This window comes from Larimichthys crocea, chromosome XIII, assembly GCF_000972845.2.
Source record: "Larimichthys crocea isolate SSNF chromosome XIII, L_crocea_2.0, whole genome shotgun sequence".
NCBI lineage: Eukaryota > Metazoa > Chordata > Actinopteri > Sciaenidae > Larimichthys > Larimichthys crocea.
The window spans coordinates 12,689,707-12,706,463 of record NC_040023.1 but is presented as its reverse complement, the minus strand read 5'-3'; the positions used below and the strand labels follow the sequence as shown (position 1 = coordinate 12,706,463).

Genomic DNA, 16,757 nt, shown 5'->3' with positions numbered 1-16,757 from the left:
TAATAATATCCAAGCTGGCCTCCTCTGATGATGAATCGTGCATTGGCAGACTATGAACTAATGCTGAATGAAACATGAACACTGACGTAACGAGCCTGCAGCGAATTCAGAGAGAGTTAGAAAATGATTCTAAATAAAAAAAGTGTGTGTGTGTGTGAGTGTGTGTGTGTGTGTGTGTGTGTGTGTGTGTGTGTGTGTGTTCTCCTTTAACTGGGTTACAGAACATGCGAGTCGAGTAAATAGAATTCCTCGCAGCTCCTCTGGGGTTGACCCGGTCGTACAGTCCTGGAATACCACACACCGGACCGGGGAGGGGAGGCGGTCCAGAGATGCCTGGCAGTGCAGGCTGCAGGCTTAGGATGCCTTCTGAAGGAGGGGTGTGTGTGTGTGTGTGTGTGTGTGTGTGTGTGTGTGTGTGTGTGTGTGTGTGTGTGTGTGTGTGTGGGAGAGGAGGTTTACAGTAGAGTCTTAAGATTCTTTAAATAGGCGTCCTGGGAATATCTCCGCTCTCTTGTTACGCCCTGGAGTTGGGCTGATGGATCAGTTTGCTGCTGTTGGGATTTCACCCCGGCTCTGACATGCTGGACCGTCCTCAGAACATTTCCTCTTTTAAAACTCATTTTTTTGTGAATGAGCGTTTGATTTCAGAGCCTCTGTGTCCCGGTCGATGAGGCGTGGTGGCTCACACAGCAGATGATTTGCAGCCAGCGGACGGTTTCAGACATTTGTCCACATATCTGTGGACCTGTTATAGCCGGCATCCTGCCGGGACGGTGATAACCGTCAATCATCGGCGGTGAGACAGCTGCTGTCCCGTCAGCTGCCGTGACCTCGACTCAATGCAGGAACGCAGAGCAGAAAGAAAAAGTATATTTGTGTGTGTGGTGGCGACATTTCACACCACGTCAGCCCGACAAATGAAATAAAAATCTCAGGTTACATCACCACCAACGACGCTGACGAGGTTTTCTGTGTCCAAATCAAAACCTGCAGTTCCTCTAACGTCCACTTGAGGCTGGCTCCAGAAGTGAGTCAGTCTCCATAAGTCCCCATGTCCAAATGTCCAACTTCACAGCAGAAATAAACATGTTTACAGCCTGGTACAAAAAACTGTTTTGGTCTCTGTAGCTAATTTCCCCGTTCATGACAACTGTACTGAGGGTGAATTTATATACAACTCACCTGTTCACATTAAATTAAGGCTTAAAGTTATGCAGGGTTAAGAGCGTGGACACTTGGTGTCTTGGTTTCAGAATAAAGTCACATCAGCCAAAATTATCTGAGTATTAGAATAAGAAATAATATTTCAAGGTTAAATCACTCTGAAGTCATTCAGACTCATTATTCATGGATTTCTGTGACATTTCCCTCAAAAACAACATTATCTGAAAATATTCTGCCTTATCTCCTCAGATACACTCCTCATAAAAGTGCAACAAGAAGTGGATTTGTCATTGAAGTCAAAGTTATGCTGGAGGATTATCACTGTATATGATAGAAAACAGAGGCTCTGCTCAAAACTCCGCCAACAAAAACATTTCACTGAGGTGAGAGGAAAAGTCTGGCCCGTGTTGTAAACTGGATTTCGAGCGCGCTCGGCTCCGGCATCGCTCGTCTTGTTATCTCCCACGTGATTCGCTGAACCTTCACACACACACGGCGGCAGATTTATCAGCCTCCGCGGAGCTCGGCGTGAATATCTGAGGAGATAACTCACGGGTCGAGATGAACACTCGGGTTATTTCTCCTCCTCTGGCAGCTGAGAAAACAGAACCAACGACCCAACAGCTCAGAGGACACGGAGACAAACCAACCTCCTATCAGGCCTTTCTCTCTCTCACACACACACACACACACACACACTTAAGTCTGACTGCACACACACACACACACACACACACACACACACACGGGGCAGGTGGAAACACGTTTCGATCTAGAGAAACTGGAATGCAGAAACAGGATCCCGCTGATATCAGACGCTCTTTAATCCAAATGTTTTAAAACAACGTCCAACGTCCACGGCCTTGACGGATTTCAGCCAACACACACACACACACACACACACTCTTTGAACTGAGACTAAAACAAAGCAAAGTGAGCGTTTGATTTGTTTGACCCGAGCTGCTGCCAACACCCCCCGAGCGAAACCACAGCTCTTATTTCACCACTAATCTGTAGTCTGACTGTGTGTGTGTGTGTGTGTGTGTGTGTGTGTGTGTGTGTGTGTGTGTGTGTGTTGTGGGTGAATGCTTAATGCTCGTGTCACTTCGGGGTTGGACCTGCCTGAAAGACGCTGATGCTGTTTGCATTGCTGAGGGGGAACAAGGGCTTCCTAACACAGAGATGCTTTCATGGTTTACATCCAGCAGGAGATCAACCAATCACGTCACTGAGTTATCATGACATCATCGTGTGTGTGTGCAGCGCACCCAAGAATATTAAATATTAAAGTAAAGAGAGACAGAAAACAGAGAGATCAAACTTCACAACGTCAGGTGGAGGTGACAACAATCAGAATATGATTCAAGTCTGAGTCTGAGTAATAGATTACTACAGACTGTCTAAAACCTGGACGTAGTCTCCGTGACGTCCCCGCAGACTGTCTAAAACCTGGACGTAGTCTCCGTGACGTCCCCGCAGACTGTCTAAAACCTGGACGTAGTCTCCGTGACGTCCCCGCAGACTGTCTAAAACCTGGACGTAGTCTCCGTGACGTCCCCGCAGACTGTCTAAAACCTGGACGTAGTCTCCGTGACGTCCCCGCAGACTGTCTAAAACCTGGACGTAGTCTCCGTGACGTCCCCGCAGACTGTCTAAAACCTGGACGTAGTCTCCGTGACGTCCCCGCAGACTGTCTAAAACCTGGACGTAGTCTCCGTGACGTCCCCGCAGACTGTCTAAAACCTGGACGTAGTCTCCGTGACGTCCCCGCAGACTGTCTAAAACCTGGACGTAGTCTCCGTGACGTCCCCGCAGACTGTCTAAAACCTGGACGTAGTCTCCGTGACGTCCCCGCAGACTGTCTAAAACCTGGACGTAGTCTCCGTGACGTCCCCGCAGACTGTCTAAAACCTGGACGTAGTCTCCGTGACGTCCCCGCAGACTGTCTAAAACCTGGACGTAGTCTCCGTGACGTCCCCACAGACTGTCTAAAACCTGGACGTAGTCTCCATGACCGCAGACTGTCTAAAACCTGGACGTAGTCTCTGTGACGTCCCCGTCTGTCCTTCACAGGTTTCTGAGGAGCCGTGTGAAGCTCTGGCCTCTTCAGCGAATCCATTTTTTTTGGCTCTTGAAGGTTGACGTCGTAGCTCCGACTCCGACTAAACTGCAGCAGTTTCAGCCTAGTGGTCAATGTATGAACTGCAGGTCACATGACTTTGGACCCAGAGAAAAAACCTTTTCTAAAGAAACATCTGAACGTACGTGCACTGTGTGTTTCATTAACTGCAGCCGGCTCGCAGCTCCTCACACTCAGGATTTGTAATTCATGCAAAACAAAAAGTGTCACTGTTTAAAAGTCTCAGGTGTAATTATCGTCAGCAGCGAAACCACGACAACATGTTGACAGTAAACATGGTTACTAGAGCGCGGAGAGAAGAAGGAAGAGATTCAAACAGATGGAGATAATGACAGAGGAGGTGAAGAGTCTTTGTAGCTCTACCTTATCCACACACACACACACACACACACACACACACACACAGCTGATTACTGTCAGTCAGTCTCTCCTTCTGAAAAACAACAAACCTCGTCAGAACAAACTCATCTGATAATCACTGTAAATATGAGACAATTAAACGAGTTCTAAACCTTCAGGTCCAAGTCACACACACCTTCACTGAATAAAGTTTCATTGTTCTTGTTGCTCATGTTCTCGTTCACATCAGACCGGCTGCAGTCACAGGTGGAGAGAGGAAGCTGGAGGGCGGAGCCAAGCACCACCTGAGTCCAGTGAACTGAGCTCAGTGTGTTATTACCTGTATGAAAACTGCATGATGCAGCAGCTGAGTGTGTGTGTGTGCTGCTCTGTGGGAGGTCTGTGTGTGTGTGTGTGTGTGTGTGTGTGTGTGTGTGTGTGTGTGTGTGTGTGTGTGTACCAAAAGCCTGTTCAGGCAGCTCTCTCTCTCTCTCATCTGTGATTGGCTGTCTGTTAAGCCAGACACACTTTGATCCTCCCATTGCTCACATACACACACACACACACACACACACACACACACACACACACACGATGTAAACCATGAATTATATTCATAACACATCAGACGTGTTTCCTCTTCCTGTCACGTATACATCACGTTATACGTCAGTTACATATTTACAGTTATTATAAGAGCAGACTGGATCAACTCTGTGATTTACAGAGTTTATGATGGACAGTGAAGTAAACTGAGCTGTAGCTGCTGTTAGCTGTCAGCTTGGCGGTGAGCTCAGAGCGACGGGTACTCCGTGACGGAGGAAGCTAAGAAGAGAAAAGGAGAGAGTGAGCGAGCAAGAAGCCGCCGGACAAGAGTAAATGTGGGACTGACTTTTAGTGGTTGGTGAGAGCTTGGTGAAATAAAAGGCTGAAAGACAGACGCCGGGCTGGGCTGACTGCTGCTGGACTAGGCAGTGGGATCAGCTGCTGCTGGTTCTGCTGTCCGGGTTTACCACAGCGGGCCTACGCTCTGAAACTGGAGGCACTAGATTACAAAGCTACATCACTCCTACGTCATGTCAACATCGAGCTGGAGGGTGGATTTAAGTCGTCAACAGGAACACGGAGTTCATCTCTGCAGCGTGACGCTGGACTGCAGAATTATTTAACAGCCGTGCAACCTTTACAAATAACTGTGACCTCCTGCTGGGAACCACCAGAACCAGAACCACCGCCACGAGGGACAGACGCTCAGTCTCCACGTCTGGGTCTGAAAACAAAGACTGAAGAAGACGGCGACCAAATGAAAAGCAGCAGCTGAGGGGAAACCCCGTCCCTCAGTCCAGGCCTGCAGAGGGAGCGCTTAATTATTCTTTCTCATGCTCCCTCAGACGGGTGGGGTCTCATAACTAATTAGGAGCAGAGATGAAAAGCACACACACACACCCCTGCTGGGCGCCCCTGGTTAATAATTCAAACACACCCTCTGGCTGACTCACACAAACACAACAGGTGTGTTCCTGTACAGGAACAACCTGTGAGAATAAAACATGATCCAGTCTGATACAAGAAAAACAAAGTTTGTTCAAGTCTGCTCAAATAAATTCATCATTAATTAAAATGAAGAAAAAGTCTCAAATTTAATGTTTAAATATGCAAATAGAAGAAAAACTCGAAAACTTTGCCCATTTTCATGTGCAATAACTGTTAATATGAAGGTACATGTAAGTAACCGTTCATATGAAATACTAATAATACTTCATCAGCACAAGTTTTATGAAAAACATTTACTCTGTGTGTGTTTTCCTACGTCTACACCTCCTTTCACTGTGAAGTGGCAGCTCATGCACATCGCCGTGCATTCGTTAATTCGATGTACAGGAATGGTTGTCTGTGTGTGTGTGTGTGTGTGTGTGTGTGTGTGTGTGTGTGTGTGAGACACACTCTGTGACGTCAAACCAGGCAGCTGCTGCTGTTGCCGTGGCGATGCCATACCATATAATGAGGCTCTTAAAGGCCGCACTGCTGCTGCTGCTCACCTGGAGCCTCGTTTAGAAATCTGACCTGTGATCAGTTTTATCTTCAGTCTCTCCAAAAAGAGACAGACACTGTCCCAGAGACATGCTGGGTTCTAAAACCCAAAATCAGTCTTTGATCTGCAGGAACTTCGACTGAAAGCGTCGTTACGTCGCAGCCCGGCGAGTCGTTGTTGTGAAGACGTCAGAGTTTCATCGTTAGTTCGTTGCTCTAATCAGAATTTGATCAAATCCTTCAACATCGTGGCTGATTTACGTTGTTCTTTTGTTTCTCTGCTGTGTTTCCACCTCATCTGATCTCGGACCAGATGACTTGAACTGGACTGCGATGATTTGAATCTCAAGCCGACCATCGACCCTTTTAAATAACTTTAAATCAGTATTAGATCCTGGTGAGAACATTTTTCTAAATGTCTGTGAAAGTTCTCACACATCTTTCTTTGAGAAGAGTCAATCTGGGGCAACAGGACCAGGATGTAGAACCATGACAAGTTCTGCAACTTGAGCCAACCCAGATTCAACTCTTCTCGCTACTGGAAAAGAAAATGTGCAGCAAACCACGTTGCCCTCCCCCTCGATGACTTTACATTTCCGAGAATGCTTTTCAACGTTTCCTTTCCCTCGTCCTGAAGCTGCAGTGCGTTCTGTGTCTGTTCTACCTGTGAGCAGAGACTCGTCTCCGTTTCCTCTCTGATTTATTAATGTTTAAACGTCGCTGAAAAATTTTCTGCAGAAAAAAAAACTGGTAACGTAAATGTGAGTCTTCTGCCAGAGCTTCGGGATGTTATCTGTGCTGTCTGACATTTGGCTGCAGAAAAAAATATCATGAATCCAAAAATGGACCAGAGGTAGTTCAGCGTCCAAGCATTCCCTTTAAATAACCTCCCTGTCAGAAGACTGTGCTTCACGCAGGTGAACCAGTTTAACTCCACACAAACAGCCGGAGACCAAGGTGCAGCGTTTGAAAAGTTCAGCTCAGAAAATCTAAAATGTTCAATAAACTGAAGCTGAAAACATTCTAACGCAGCTTCTGAGAAGATTTCAGCCTCCAGGACTGAAGCAGACATCTTTTAAATCACGTCTCAGACTTGTCGTGTTTTAGGGTTTCGTAGATCTCAATGTTTGACCTCAGGATGAGTTAGACTGTTTCTGTCAGAAGAACACAGAGCGGTTCTCCTCCTGACTCCGATCCAGTTCAAGCTTCTGACATCATCCCACCTCGTCTAATGTTTCCCTTCATGTCTCAGCCAGCTCCAACTTTATTTGTGTTTCTGGCACCTTTCATTTATATGTTAATGTGTTTTTAGCGTGATGTTACTGAACTGTGGCATGAATTACGTGAGTCACGTATTTATTTGTCTCTGAGTGCAGGAGAGCGACGTCATGCTAAAGAGAAAGAATATCTTCCACTCCGAGAAGGTTTGGAGGAGGAAAAACAAACGAACATCTGTCAGGACTCTGTCAGGACGAAGTCTGAGATAATAAAAAAACACGTGTATCTTCACCGTGAGCTTGTTAACAATGCTCGTTAAGAACGGACAGAGCTTCTTCCTCTTCGTCCAAATATGGTCACTTCCAGCTCCAGAGACCTTAGATAGCAACAGCCACATCGTCACGGTAACTCCATACACTACATATTATTATACAGACTGTGATTAATACAAATACACACGTGACAATAAAATATGAGCGAGGTGAAAGTTCACTGTAATGAATCATTCATCTTTAACGTGACAGATATTTGAATCATTGATCCCGGCATGTTGGATTCGATGGACTTCATCTGTCTCGGCTTCTGTTCGGCTCCGTGTTCAGGATGAAGCTCGGAGGAAACGTGAGATGTTTTTGAAGCGAAGCAGCAACTGACAGCGAAGCTCTGGTTTCCTACTGGACCCTGAAGTATGCGAGCACATAGCAGCTTCACATGAGACAGGACGGACGGCGCTCACTGCAAACAGACCTCCAGCTGTGTTTACACCAGAGCCCGGGAAGAGAGGCTTCAAAGCTGTGCCACAAATCTCCCAGAAGCCTCGGCTGGCGCCATCATGGAGGATTTTATTTGACCAAATCACGTCTGTGAGTTTATAATAAATACTGTCTTAATGTCGAGCAACTGGAAACTGGAAGACGAACACGGAAACAGCTGAACGAGTCCACGAGTCCACGAGTCCACGAGTCCACGTCTGACCGGCGAGCTTCTTTCCGACCTTGATGAAGATTAAAAAAAAAAAAAACGCTGGCGTGTGGACACTGCAGATATGACATCATTCACCTGCGACTGAGATGATGTCATTAGGAGACGAGCTGCCAAAGGAAGGAGGCCATCTGTGATCACACACACACACACACACACACACACACACACACACACACACACACACACACACAGAAACTGGCACAAACGACAACAAACGTTGAAAAAAAGCCAAAGCAACAAGACGAATACAAGAAAGAAAAGAACTACGAGTCCCAGAGTGCACTGCTGTCAGAAACACACCCTCACCATGCTGCTGTTTTACTGTTGTAGCAGGAACAACAGAGCTTTTAGTTGCAGCTGCTGAGGATCATGGGTAATGTAGTGCCATTCAACATATCATATACATTGAAATAATGTGATTGTAAGGATCCAGGAGCTGTGCTCATGTGAACACGTGTTCTGGATTGTTTGTTGCACACATCTGTACGGCTGCCAAACGATCTCGATTAATTAAACGCACTCGCTGAAGCGTTCCCACGCTCAGCAGCTGGATCTAATCGCAGTTAAGCTTTTTGAATTCGTAGCATTGCAAACCGTACGGCTGCTTTGCTTTCACGCGGGAGAAAAACAAACCCAGAGTTCCACTAGAAGCAGACTGAGATCCACGATCCGGCTGTTTGGTCCACACGAGAAACCAAGTCGTACTCAATAGTTTGAAGGTTCGTAGCTTCATTCGTGACGCTGATACTGGAACATACATTCGGTTTGTACCGGGTAACACGAGGCAACACTAATAAATTAGTTTTAGCGTTAGACACCAGCGTCCAAAGATTTACTGAGAAGAGACGTGATCATTTCCAAACCTCACAACATGTTTCCATCCGTCTCTGCAGCACCTGCATTAAACTCCTCATCCGATGACTCACTTCATTGAAATCGAGGCTTTTGTTCGTCGGAGTGACGACGCCGTAAAACACGACGCGTCTAAGCTTCATTCAAAAAGCTCAATAGAAGCTTTGAATGTAAAACCAATGAGTCGGTGCAGCCCAGAAAAGATCGAGTCAACACACACAGCCGAGTCTGAAAGCAGCACGAACAGCATGTGGGCGGGAAATTATATTTTACTTTGTCTATTTCCTACAAAGCAGCACGTGAATCACTGCGACCTCAACCCCGTCCAGCACCTTTGGGAAGAAGAGTTGGACCTCTCGTTTGTCTGCATGGGATCGAGTCCCTGCATCCAGGTTCAACATCTGGAGACGTTTAACTATCAACACTTTTAAAGACGGATGATTTATTGCGTTCTGTTGCAGTCGTAGCTCGAGGTGATTGCTGGTATTTGTGTGTCGGCCCAGCGGGAGTTTCTCTCCTGCAGCCTCATCAGCTCCACATGCTGCTGCTGCAGCTCCGCTCACGGTTTAACCACAACACGTCGGCTCTGTCTCAACACAACATCTGGCCTTTAAAAACCTTTTGTGGCTCGTGAGCTACTGCAGCTTTCGCAGCCGACAGTTCAGCTGCCGACGTGATACAGAAGCCCTGATAACGCGTGAGCAAGCTGGGAACAATCAGTTATGGATGGAGGTCTCCACCCTCATCCGGATGTCACATTCAAGGATTCTCCACAAGCTTTCCAGATGTGTGACTCAACTTTTCAAGGTGAACATTAAAACTTTAACTTTCATTCATTGGTGGAGCCGCTGTGGAAGGTGCTGACCTGTCCATCAGGGACACACAGGGACATATGGACAGGAGGAGCCAATTAATTATTGATTAATCTGCTGATTTTATGATCTGAAAATAGCAACAAACAAACGTTACACTTTCCCAGAGATGACGTCCACACACCTTCCTGTCCTCCCTTTCCTTCCACTCTCTATCCCACCTTCTTATCTCCTCCCTCCTCCTCTGTCCGACCTAGTTTACCAAGTGTTGACACATCGACGTGGCCTCCTCCGCCTAAGCGACGGCGCTCGCCGCCCCTTTAAGGACGAAATCCTCCCCAACAGCAGCAGCAGCAGGTTGCTATGGTGACCATGGACCGACACACATGACATGGACGGACAGAGACCAAAACAGTTTTTTGTACCAGGCTGTAAACATGTTTATTTCTGCTGTGAAGTTGGACATTTGGACATGGGGACTTGACTCACTTCTGGAGCCAGACTCAAGTGGACGTTAGAGGAACTGCAGGTTGTGGCTTCACATCACAGGATGAGATAAATATTGGTTGCTCGGCTCTGACTGAATCCTGCAGTGATTTCCATCTTGTTGCCATGAGCACCAGCAGCAGCAGCAGCCGGCTGGACATGACAGCCAACAGCCTCCGTCACCCCTCCTCCACCCTCCATCCATCCATCGCCATCTGCCCTGTTTCTCCTCTACCTGCTCGCCCTCCTCTCCTCGTCTGCCATCCATCCATTCCTCTCCTTCTCACTCTGACATTTCACACTCTTTCCAACACCACTCCCCTCTGTTTCACATATTCACCCTTCCTCCACCTCCATCCATCCATCCCTCCCTCCCTCCTGCCTGCTACACATCTCCATCTCTGTAGAAATGGAGCAGAGCAGACTGGGTCTGCTGGTAGGAACTCTCCGATTCAATAATTCAACATCTGTCAGAGCTGACTCGCTGTCTGCAGAGAACTGAAGTACGCAGCGCTTCATCACAGAGCATCGTGTCCATTATCAACTGTTTTACTCAAATATCCACAAACTGTATTAGGCCTCGAACCATCCACTCCACTCGGGATGTGAACCCTGACCTCACATCTGTCAGCACGTTGTCATCATCATCATCAGTTCTTTCTACAACATTACGATTGGATGAGGCGTGTTGGAGCTCAGTGGAGGAGGAAGTTGCTGTGGCTCCACAAACCTCTAATTGTCCCAACTGAAAGAAACCAATAATTCAACACACACACACACACACACACACACACACACACACACTCTCTCACACACACACACACACACACAGAGTCAATTACAGACCGGCTCTGACCCAGAGTCCTAAAATCATCGCGGCGTTGACGGATTGTTTCCTCGGCTACTGTTGTCATTGTGACGGCGAGTCGCCTCGACAGGAAGCTGGACACACACACACACACACACACAGTGAACACTGTGCTGAACAACAACAACATGAACACACAAAGCCAGAGCGAGCTGCTTCACTGAGCCGCCGCTGATCATCGTCAATAACGGAAAAGTACAAATCAAACTGCGAGGGGTGCAAACCGCCAAAATAAAAGTCCTCTCATGCAGGTCACATGGTTTGTAAGAGTTCCTGTGGGCGTGGCCATCACGTCATGTTATTTTTTGACCTGGAGAATTTAAAAGGTCGATTTGATCACACGCTGCTCCACGGCATCGTCAGACATCTTCTGGCCCCGAGGTCCAGATGATAAAAACCAAAACATCTCCAGCCAGCATGACACCACGAGTCCGACCACTTCCATCATTTATTCATCTTAAACTGTTTTTTCATTTCGATCATAAAAGTCACAAATAGCAGCTGCAGCGTCGAGGCCCGCAGGTAGAATCCACACACACACACACAAACACACACACACACGTACCTCGGCTGTTGGTTGCGAGGTCGGCCACCTTCTGAAAGGCGTCCAGGAAGGCCGCTACGGCGACCACCGTCGTCCTGGGAGACACAACAGAGGAAGGTTTGTGTCACATGCTTGGAGAGTGAATGTAAAATATGAGGACGTGCTGCGGTGAGGAAGACGAGGAGGAAGACGAGGAGGAAGACGGGGAGGAAGACGGGGAGGAAGACGAGGAGAAAGACGAGGAGAAAGACGAGGAGGAAGACGAGGAGGAAGACGAGGAGGAAGACGAGGAGGAAGGACGCAGTCAGTGTTTGTGATCAGCTGTGACCTCCGGTGACCTCTGCAGAGTCTCAGGAGGCCGCCGCTGATCCATCACGCTGATAACGACTTTATAGTGGCGTCATTAATCTCTGCCAGCCACAGAAGGTTAATTGAGTTGTGCACGTGTGTGTGTGTGTGTGTGTATGTGTGTGTGTGTGTGTGTGCACGTATACATGTGTGTGTTTGTGTGAGTTTTGGGGGGACGAGGTGACAGAACAGAAGAGGTGAGGCTGACATTTAAACACTTAATGATACACACTGATTGGATTTTCATGAGCTCAGGTTAGAGTGTGTGTGTGTGTGTGTGTGTGTGTTACCTGAGCTGTGATTGTAGTTTGCTGGCCTTGCTGATGAAGTCGTCCCAGACAGGGTAGCTGCCCTGAGGAGAGAGAGAGGATTCAGAGTTGATTGATCATGTCTGATAAACCTTTTAGAATATTCACACACACAGTTCCCTCATGTACCGATCACCCCAACACAAACCCTGAGCATCAGATGCAGCAGTGAGCCAACAGACAACAAGGAGACGGATCAATACCACCGATCCATACGCCCCACCCCGGCCAAACAAGCAGCTCGAGGCATGCAAACACACTTTGGGTCCACTTGGTTTAATATGAGACAAAGACAGAGGAGCCAAAACAAAACCAAAACAAAAAAACGCTGCAGTGCGGTACTGCTCATGTTCACAAAAGTAGGCTGCATGGAGGGAAACACAGAGGCTGCAGCCAGACACACAAAGACAGACAGAAAAACTGGGGTACGCTTCATTCCAGCAGGACTCCCCTGATGTTTTTGGGGCGGGTGGGGCTTTTCTACTGCAGCGAGAAACATCTGAGGCGTCTCCGCTCGCAGCCAAGATCCAGAACTGTGTCATGAATTTTAATTTGAAATAAAATACATGAAACTAAAGAATCACACAGCAGATTCTGATACATGATGTGTTTATCATGTACAGGGAGAGCTGAGCACGCACATCTCAGATCTTATAGACGTTATGTTGGACGGATTTAAAGGACACGTGTAGAAGTTACTCATTGGTAATACACCTACAGGCTCAGACTGTTGAAGCCTCTTCTGAACACCCTCACCCTCACCTCACCCCTTCCTAGGGTGAGACAGTAACTGGATTTGTCCTGCGTGAAACCAAACGTCAACACTGACGCTTTATTTAACCCAAACTATGAACTCTTCCTGAATTTAACCAAACTGAGACTGAGACTGAGTCTCCTTGGTGAGCGTCCAGTTTGACTCCACCACAAACACCAGGAGGACAGCATGTCAACAACGCCGCTTAAAACAAATCATTTATCCTCATGTGACCGAGGATTTGCAGATTTGCCTGAAACTCTGCGAGACACCGATGAGACTTCACATGTGGACACGAGCTACGATCCTGCAGGGTGATTAAACCCAAATAAAAACAGATTCTATAATCTGCACACTCTCACGTGACAGAACATGATCTGTGAATCCTGTCCTCCGCGTCCGTTACGGACACGTTATCTCAGAGTTCTGCACTCCTCTGCTGCGCTGCACTTTGTGGGCGTCGCCTTTTGTCTGCGTCACCACCCCTCCTCCGGCCAATGGCGCGGCCGAGCCGAGCTGGGCGTGTGTGTGTGTGTGTGTGTGTGTGTGTGTGTGTGTGTGTGTGTGCGCTCAGCCTCGTTCTGTGTGAGCGAGAGTGACGCCCAGCGTCATCGCCTGGCTACCGTTGCTATGGTGACGGTGGTGCTGCTGCAGCTGCAGAGGGGTTTCAGACAGAGAAGGATCTGTGCATGCATCCTCACACACACACACACACACACACACACACACACACACAGTTTTTTCTGTGTCACACGTTTGCTTTCTTTTGTTTCTCTTTCATATTCCACACACACATTTTTTGTTCTACCTTTTTTCCACAAACACACACACACACACACACACACACACACACTCTCTCCATCTTTTCCTTCTCGTCTCACCTTCCTGCTCTTTCGTACTCATTCATCATTTCCTGTCTAGAACACTGTACGTACACACACATCTCATTACATCCTTCTCTCTCCCCCTCTTTCTTCCTCCGTCTCTCGCTCTCTCGGACACACACCGAGGCGAGGCGAGGCGAGGCGAGGCGAGGCGAGGCGAGGCGAGGGCAGGGCCGCTGCATCAATCAGTCACTGAGGACATAAATTGTCACCGTGGCAACAACCGGAGGCAGCAGCAGCAGCAGCAGCAGCAGCAGCTCCGTCAGGAATCCTCTGCTCCGTCTGTTTGTCTCGCTCGCTGAGCGACTGCACGGGATTTGATTTTTTCTTTATCGCTGATCTGAGATATGAAACATTTTTCTGTCTTAGAGCCAATAATAAAATAATAAAATAATGAAATAAAAGACGCCTGAGGAAATGATTCAGGCCTAACGCTCCTGTGGGAGCTCACCTGGACTCATCCAAGCCAGCTCACCTTACAACACACACACACACACACACACACACACACACACACACACACAGGTGGATGAAGCATCAGAAACCTCCTGCTGTTTTCATAGAACGTGTCAGGAATGGAATATAACGTTTCCCTGCAGATGAACCTGAACACATGAAGAAGCTTTGGACTGATCCTGATCTCAGACAGGAAGAAGAAACACAGACGTCCAGCTCTGTCCGTGAGGTTTCCATGACGATCTCCATACTGATACACCCCCACCCCTCCCAAAAGAGAGAGAGAGAGAGAGAGAGAGAGAGAGAGAGAGAGACACAGACAGAGACAGACAGTGAGTGAGTGAGTGAGTGAGTGAGTGAGTGAGTGAGTGAGTGAGTGAGTGAGTGAGTGAGTGAGTGAGTGAGTGACAGAGACAGAGACAGAGACAGAGACAGAGACAGACAGACAGACAGATAGACAGATAGACAGATAGACAGATAGATAGATAGATAGATAGATAGATAGATAGATAGATAGATAGAACACCTGAGAGTCACACAGTCTGTGTGTGAGTCTGTGTGACTCTCAGGTGTTCTCCATGTTTCATCTGTCAGTTGCTCCAGTTTCACGTCTCATCTGAACACTCGCGGCTCTCGGACAGAGGAAGTAAAATTTATTTAAGTTTAGCACCAATTAATCAACGTCAGCTGACACAAACTCTTCGTTATGAATTTAATCTTTGTGAGCTGACTGTTCAGAGATTTAATTTAGTTTGTTTTATGGAAACAATCAATAACTCAAATCATCGTTAAACCACACATTTATACATCATCATAGCTTTTAGCCTCTTTTAGCTCATAGTTTTGGTTCCCACATTCAAAGCACAGGCAGCCTCTGCCACCATTAAACCAGCTGTGACACACAGAGTGAAGCAGCAGCAGATACAGAGCCAGATGCTCAGACACTGGAGGAGACCAAACCAGAGGTATAAGCTGAGTTTTAGGTATTGTTACTCTGTGTCTGCAGGAGGTTGAAGCAGGGCATAGTTTGCTCATTTCATCTGTTCTTCCTTTATGTTGCATGACCAAAAACTAATTAAACACTGGAAAGAAGCTGAAGCAGCAGCAGAAAGCTTCACCTGACTTCAGCGTCTGTTCACTGAGAGAAAAGCTCAAAGCAGACACAGTGTGGAGCAGAGGACGAGCCAGCTTCTCCTCCAGGGACAAACATGCAGATCGGTTCCACTTAAACGGATCGACAGTAATGTGTCTGCTCCAGTTTAAGCAGCACAATGATAAACACACACACACACACACACACACACACACACACACACACAGAGCGGGTGTGGCCGACTGTTTGGATCAGATCCTCGACAGGCCAGACGACGGCAACACTAGGGGGCGCTGTATCACGCCGTCGTGCATTCTTCTGACAACGTGAAAGATTCGAAGTCGTTTGTGGACGTTGAAATGAGCTTGTCTTGTTGGATTTTCAAAATAAAATAAACAGCTTAAATAAGAATTATTTTTATTATCATTAAAGATTACTGAACGTTCAGTGTGTAAAATCTATGAAGATACAGTCACAGTTTCCAAGAGGTCTTTTTAGTTTCATCCAAACATCCGGGGGAGTCATGACGCTTCAGATCAATGATCAATGACTTTATCTTCATCCCCACACTCAGAGTCATCTTTGAAGAACACCGTCCATCACGCTCCTTCGTTCACCTCCAGAACTGACTACTCCAACAGCATCCTCTACGGCACACCATCCAAAACTTTACATAAACTCCAGTGCATCCAAAACTCGTGTGACCACCCACGTCACCCCCGTCCTCCAGAAGCTCCACCTCCACATTCAGTTCAAAGCCCTCCATGTCCAGGCCCCTTCCTAACTCACCGACTTGACTCAGTCGCTACAATCCATCCAGCAGCCTCCTCCGTTCATCTGATGCTGACCTCACTGACTCCACCACCACCACCCAGGAACCAAGCACCAACCCCAGGGGAGCCTTCCTCCACCCATGACTGTACAGAGCTCCATGATTTGAATGTTTAGCTCAGTCTGAATGTTTTTAGTCACCGGACGCAGAAGTTTGAAGAACTTAACAACTTAAAAATATCACAGATGGTCCAGCCTTGGTGCTGCTGGTGTCACGTGTTGTTCTCACGTGTTTTAAGAAGCTCCGTGTTCTGCAACACGTCATCTCTAAATGTCGAACTTGAACTTCTTCAGTGACAGACGAGCAGACGTTCATGACTCGGCTTCATTCAGCCGGCGGTTGTAAAAATGTTCTCATTGTTTTCCTTTAATTAAGTATTAGGGGTGAAACGAGGAGTCACCTGACTCTGAGTGTGTGTGTGTGTGTGTGTGTGTGTGTGTGTGTGTGTGTTATATATTCTTCTATGGTGTCATTAAACACACACACTGTTGTTCCTTCACGACCATGAACCAAGCGGCAACCTCCGTGTTTGTGAAGTGAAGCTGCAGTTCCTCTAACGTCCACCTGAGGCTGGCTCCAGAAGTGAGTCAGTCTCCATAAGTCCCCATGTCCAAATGTCCAACTTCACAGCAGAAATAAACATG

General features: G+C 47.3%; 1 protein-coding gene across 5 annotated transcripts in view; it reads right to left on the bottom strand.

The window, feature by feature from the left end:
* Positions 1–16,757, bottom strand: part of LOC104937844 (MTSS I-BAR domain containing 1) — a 50,172-nt gene that overhangs the window by 20,149 nt on the left and 13,266 nt on the right. For all 5 annotated transcript variants that reach the window (XM_027286977.1, XM_027286976.1, XM_027286974.1 and 2 more), the window contains exons 2-3: positions 12,077–12,138; positions 11,460–11,533 (exon numbers count right to left, since the gene is read on the bottom strand). In XM_027286977.1, coding sequence (XP_027142778.1) covers positions 11,460–11,533; positions 12,077–12,138 — 136 coding nt within the window. The remainder of the gene's footprint in view (positions 1–11,459; positions 11,534–12,076; positions 12,139–16,757) is intronic.